The 7538-nt window shown below is 24.8% G+C and overlaps 1 protein-coding gene across 1 annotated transcript; it reads right to left on the reverse strand.

Annotated features, from left to right (window-relative positions):
• Window positions 1–469: 469 nt before the first annotated feature.
• On the reverse strand, window positions 470–793 carry TbgDal_V6490 (hypothetical protein, unlikely; the record flags this gene model as incomplete). The annotated part of the gene is made up of 1 exon (XM_011775494.1): window positions 470–793. One exon carries the CDS (start codon window positions 791–793, stop codon window positions 470–472), a length of 324 nt encoding a protein of 107 aa, XP_011773796.1.
• Between the last annotated feature and the right edge of the window lie 6745 nt (window positions 794–7538).

The raw sequence follows: 7538 nt of genomic DNA on the forward strand, positions 1-7538 counted from the left end.
CTCTCTTATCAGTATCATTATTATTATTACTGTTCTTATTATAATATTCGTATATTCACACTCTCACAACACTCTCCTATTATTATTATGATTACTATCATTACTGTTCTTATTATAATATTCGTATATACACACTCATAACACTCTCTTAATATTATTATCCTTATTATCATTATCATTATTATTACTATTATAATATTCGTATATACACACACTCATAACACTCTTCTATTATTATTATGATTACTATCATTACTGTTCTTATTATAATATTCGTATATTCACACTCTCACAACACTCTCCTATTATTATTATGATTACTATCATTACTGCTCTCATTATAATATTCGTATATACACACCCTCACAACACTCTCCTATTATTATTATGATTACTATCATTACTGTTCTTATTATAATATTCGTATATACACACTCATAACACTCTCTTAATATTATTATCATTATTATTATATTATTACTGTTCTTATTATAATATTCGTATATACACACTCATAACACTCTCTTAATATTATTATCATTATTATTATTATTATTACTGCTCTTATTATAATATTCGTATATACACACTCACAACATTCTCCTATCATTATTATTATTATTATTACTGCTCTTATTATAATATTCGTATATACACACTCACAACATTCTCCTATTAATATCATTAGCATTATTATTATTATTATTGCTCTTATTATAATATTTGTATACTCACACTCACAACTCTCTCCTATTTTACTATTATCATTACTACTATTATAATATTCATACATACACACTCACAACACTCTCCTATTATTATTATGATTACTATCATTACTGCTCTCATTATAATATTCGTATATACACACTCATAACACTCTCTTAAATTATTATCATTATTATTATATTATTACTGTTCTTATTATAATATTCGTATATACACACTCATAACACTCTCTTAGTATTATTATCATTATTATTATATTATTACTGTTCTTATTATAATATTCGTATATACACACTCACAACACTCTCCTTTCATTATCATTATTATTATCTATTATATTATAATATTAGTATATACACACACTCACAATACTCTCCTATTATTATTATGATTACTATCATTACTGTTCTTATTATAATATTCGTATATTCACACTCTCACAACACTCTCCTATTATTATTATGATTACTATCATTACTGTTCTTATTATAATATTCGTATATGCACACTGACATCACTCTCTTATCAGTATCATTATTATTATTACTGCTATTATTATAATATTCGTATATACACACCCTCACAACACTCTCCTATTATTATTATGATTACTATCATTACTGTTCTTATTATAATATTCGTATATGCACACTGACATCACTCTCTTATCAGTATCATTATTATTATTACTGCTATTATTATAATATTCGTATATGCACACTGACAACACTCTCTTATCAGTATCATTATTATTATTACTGCTATTATTATAATATTCGTATATGCACACTGACATCACTCTCTTATCAGTATCATTATTATTATTACTGCTATTATTATAATATTCGTATATGCACACTGACATCACTCTCTTATCAGTATCATTATTATTATTACTGTTCTTATTATAATATTCGTATATTCACACTCTCACAACACTCTCCTATTATTATTATGATTACTATCATTACTGTTCTTATTATAATATTCGTATATACACACTCATAACACTCTCTTAATATTATTATCATTATTATTATATTATTACTGTTCTTATTATAATATTCGTATATACACACACTCATAACACTCTTCTATTATTATTATGATTACTATCATTACTGTTCTTATTATAATATTCGTATATTCACACTCTCACAACACTCTCCTATTATTATTATGATTACTATCATTACTGCTCTCATTATAATATTCGTATATACACACCCTCACAACACTCTCCTATTATTATTATGATTACTATCATTACTGTTCTTATTATAATATTCGTATATTCACACTCTCACAACACTCTCCTATTATTATTATCCTTATTATCATTATCATTATTATTACTGCTGTTATTATAATATTCGTATATACACACCCTCACAACACTCTCCTATTATTATTATGATTACTATCATTACTGTTCTTATTATAATATTCGTATATGCACACTGACATCACTCTCTTATCAGTATCATTATTATTATTACTGCTATTATTATAATATTCGTATATGCACACTGTCAACACTCTCTTATCAGTATCATTATTATTATTACTGCTATTATTATAATATTCGTATATACACACTGACATCACTCTCTTATCAGTATCATTATTATTATTACTGTTCTTATTATAATATTCGTATATTCACACTCTCACAACACTCTCCTATTATTATTATGATTACTATCATTACTGTTCTTATTATAATATTCGTATATACACACACTCATAACACTCTTCTATTATTATTATGATTACTATCATTACTGTTCTTATTATAATATTCGTATATTCACACTCTCACAACACTCTCCTATTATTATTATGATTACTATCATTACTGCTCTCATTATAATATTCGTATATTCACACTCTCACAACACTCTCCTATTATTATTATCCTTATTATCATTATCATTATTATTACTGCTGTTATTATAATATTCGTATATACACACCCTCACAACACTCTCCTATTATTATTATGATTACTATCATTACTGTTCTTATTATAATATTCGTATATGCACACTGACATCACTCTCTTATCAGTATCATTATTATTATTACTGCTATTATTATAATATTCGTATATGCACACTGACAACACTCTCTTATCAGTATCATTATTATTATTACTGCTATTATTATAATATTCGTATATGCACACTGACATCACTCTCTTATCAGTATCATTATTATTATTACTGCTATTATTATAATATTCGTATATACACACTCTCACAACACTCTCCTATTATTATTATCCTTATTAACAGTACCAATAATATTACTGCTATTATTATAATATTCGTATATTCACACTCTCACAACACTCTCCTATTATTATTATGATTACTATCATTACTGTTCTTATTATAATATTCGTATATTCACACTCTCACAACACTCTCCTATTATTATTATGATTACTATCATTACTGCTCTCATTATAATATTCGTATATACACACCCTCACAACACTCTCCTATTATTATTATGATTACTATCATTACTGTTCTTATTATAATATTCGTATATACACACTCATAACACTCTCTTAATATTATTATCATTATTATTATATTATTACTGTTCTTATTATAATATTCGTATATACACACTCATAACACTCTCTTAATATTATTATCATTATTATTATATTATTACTGTTCTTATTATAATATTCGTATATACACACTCACAACACTCTCCTTTCATTATCATTATTATTATCTATTATATTATAATATTAGTATATACACACTCACAATACTCTCCTATCATCATTATTAATATTATTGTTATTACTGCTCTTATTATAATATTCGTATATGCACACTGACATCACTCTCTTATCAGTATCATTATTATTATTACTGCTATTATTATAATATTCGTATATTCACACTCTCACAACACTCTCCTATTATTATTATGATTACTATCATTACTGCTCTTATTATAATATTCGTATATGCACACTGACATCACTCTCTTATCAGTATCATTATTATTATTACTGCTATTATTATAATATTCGTATATACACACCCTCACAACACTCTCCTATTATTATTATGATTACTATCATTACTGTTCTTATTATAATATTCGTATATGCACACTGACATCACTCTCTTATCAGTATCATTATTATTATTACTGCTATTATTATAATATTCGTATATGCACACTGACAACACTCTCTTATCAGTATCATTATTATTATTACTGCTATTATTATAATATTCGTATATGCACACTGACATCACTCTCTTATCAGTATCATTATTATTATTACTGCTATTATTATAATATTCGTATATGCACACTGACATCACTCTCTTATCAGTATCATTATTATTATTACTGTTCTTATTATAATATTCGTATATTCACACTCTCACAACACTCTCCTATTATTATTATGATTACTATCATTACTGTTCTTATTATAATATTCGTATATACACACTCATAACACTCTCTTAATATTATTATCCTTATTATCATTATCATTATTATTACTATTATAATATTCGTATATACACACACTCATAACACTCTTCTATTATTATTATGATTACTATCATTACTGTTCTTATTATAATATTCGTATATTCACACTCTCACAACACTCTCCTATTATTATTATGATTACTATCATTACTGCTCTCATTATAATATTCGTATATACACACCCTCACAACACTCTCCTATTATTATTATGATTACTATCATTACTGTTCTTATTATAATATTCGTATATACACACTCATAACACTCTCTTAATATTATTATCATTATTATTATATTATTACTGTTCTTATTATAATATTCGTATATACACACTCATAACACTCTCTTAATATTATTATCATTATTATTATATTATTACTGTTCTTATTATAATATTCGTATATACACACTCACAACACTCTCCTTTCATTATCATTATTATTATCTATTATATTATAATATTAGTATATACACACACTCACAATACTCTCCTATTATTATCATTATTATTATTATTACTGCTCTTATTATAATATTCGTGTATACACACACTCACAACACTCTCATATTATTATTATTATTATTGCTCTTATTATAATATTCATACATACACACTCACAACACTCTCCTATTATTATTATGATTATTATTATTACTGCTCTTATAATAATATTCGTATATACACACTGACATCACTCTCTTAATCAGTATCATTATTATTATTACTGCTATTATTATAATATTCGTATATTCACACTCTCACAACACTCTCCTATTATTATTATGATTACTATCATTACTGTTCTTATTATAATATTCGTATATTCACACTCTCACAACACTCTCCTATTATTATTATGATTACTATCATTACTGTTCTTATTATAATATTCGTATATACACACTCATAACACTCTCTTAATATTATTATCATTATTATTATATTATTACTGTTCTTATTATAATATTCGTATATACACACTCATAACACTCTCTTAATATTATTATCATTATTATTATATTATTACTGTTCTTATTATAATATTCGTATATACACACCCTCACAACACTCTCCTATTATTATTATGATTACTATCATTACTGTTCTTATTATAATATTCGTATATACACACTCATAACACTCTCTTAATATTATTATCATTATTATTATATTATTACTGTTCTTATTATAATATTCGTATATACACACATCACAACACTCTCCTTTCATTATCATTATTATTATATATTATATTATAATATTAGTATATACACACACTCACAATACTCTCCTATTATTATTATCATTATTATTATTACTATTATCATTATTGCTGCTCACATTATAATATTCGTATATACATACACTCACAACACTCTTCTATCATTATCATTATTATTATTATTACTGCTCTTATTATAATATTCGAATATACATACACTCACAACACTCTTCTATCATTATCATTATTATTATTATTACTGCTCTTACTATAATATTCGAATATACACACACTCACAACACTCTCCTATTATTATTATCATCATTATTATTACTATTATCATTATTGCTGCTCTCATTATAATATTCGTATATACACACCCTCACAACACTCTCCTTTCATTATCATTATTATTATCTATTATATTATAATATTAGTATATACACACACTCACAATACTCTCCTATTATTATTATCATCATTATTATTACTATTATCATTATTGCTGCTCACATTATAATATTCGTATATACATACACTCACAACACTCTTCTATCATTATCATTATTATTATTATTACTGCTCTTATTATAATATTCGAATATACACACACTCACAACACTCTTCTATCATTATCATTATTATTATCTATTATATTATAATATTAGTATATACACACACTCACAATACTCTCCTATTATTATTATCATCATTATTATTACTATTATCATTATTGCTGCTCACATTATAATATTCGTATATACATACACTCACAACACTCTTCTATCATTATCATTATTATTATTATTACTGCTCTTATTATAATATTCGAATATACATACACTCACAACACTCTTCTATCATTATCATTATTATTATTATTACTGCTTTTATTATAATATTCGTATATACATACACTCACAACACTCTTCTATCATTATCATTATTATTATTATTACTGCTCTCATTATAATATTCGTATATACACACCCTCACAACACACTCCTATTATTATTATGATTACTATCATTACTGCTCTCATTATAATATTCGTATATACACACCCTCACAACACTCTCCTATTATTATTATGATTACTATCATTACTGTTCTTATTATAATATTCGTATATTCACACTCTCACAACACTCTCCTATTATTATTATGATTACTATCATTACTGTTCTTATTATAATATTCGTATATGCACACTGACATCACTCTCTTATCAGTATCATTATTATTATTACTGCTCTTATTATAATATTCGTATATACACATTCACAACACTCTGCTATCATTATTACTATTATTATTACTGCTATTATTATAATATTCGTATATGCACACTGACATCACTCTCTTATCAGTATCATTATTATTATTAATGCTATTACTATCACATTAGTACATGTACACTCATAACACACTCCTATTATTACCATTATCATCATCATCACTGTTATAACTCTAACTAAATTCAGTAAAATAAAGCAACCAAATGAAAAATATTAAAATAACAATACTTTGCACACGTTATCGCACTATTACTTCACGCCAAGTTTATACTCTCATACAAAATTTCCATTTTCCAAAAACTTTCAAATTTTCAAAAATTTGCTCACTTTTATTAAAAAGTATTAAAATATATCATATTTTATCAAATTCTATCAAATTATCTCAAAAAGAAAATTTCATAAATTTGAGAAAAAATTTTTAGAATGCTAAAATACCACAAAACTCACCAAATCAGCAGCCATACTCAGAGCCAATTTCTTATTTACTGGAAAACTGGAAGAGAGTCACTCATATTTGGGAGGTTTGCCCTCTTGGTTTTGGTGTAAAAGTTATCCAACCACATTTGCAGGGGGAAGAAGCTGGGAGTCAATCGCTCTTTTTTTCACAAAATGTCTGATCCTGGTGTGTAAAGAAAACGTTTTTCCTATCTTTCCCTTCCGATCCTTGGCTTGATTTTTCTAGCTCCTCCTTCACTTTTTTTTCTTTTTCAACACACACTTGTCTCTGACATCGTTAAAAACGAACCTC

The sequence above is a fragment of the Trypanosoma brucei genome, chromosome 5 (assembly GCF_000210295.1).
Source record: "Trypanosoma brucei gambiense DAL972 chromosome 5, complete sequence".
NCBI classification, from domain to species: Eukaryota; Euglenozoa; class Kinetoplastea; order Trypanosomatida; family Trypanosomatidae; genus Trypanosoma; species Trypanosoma brucei.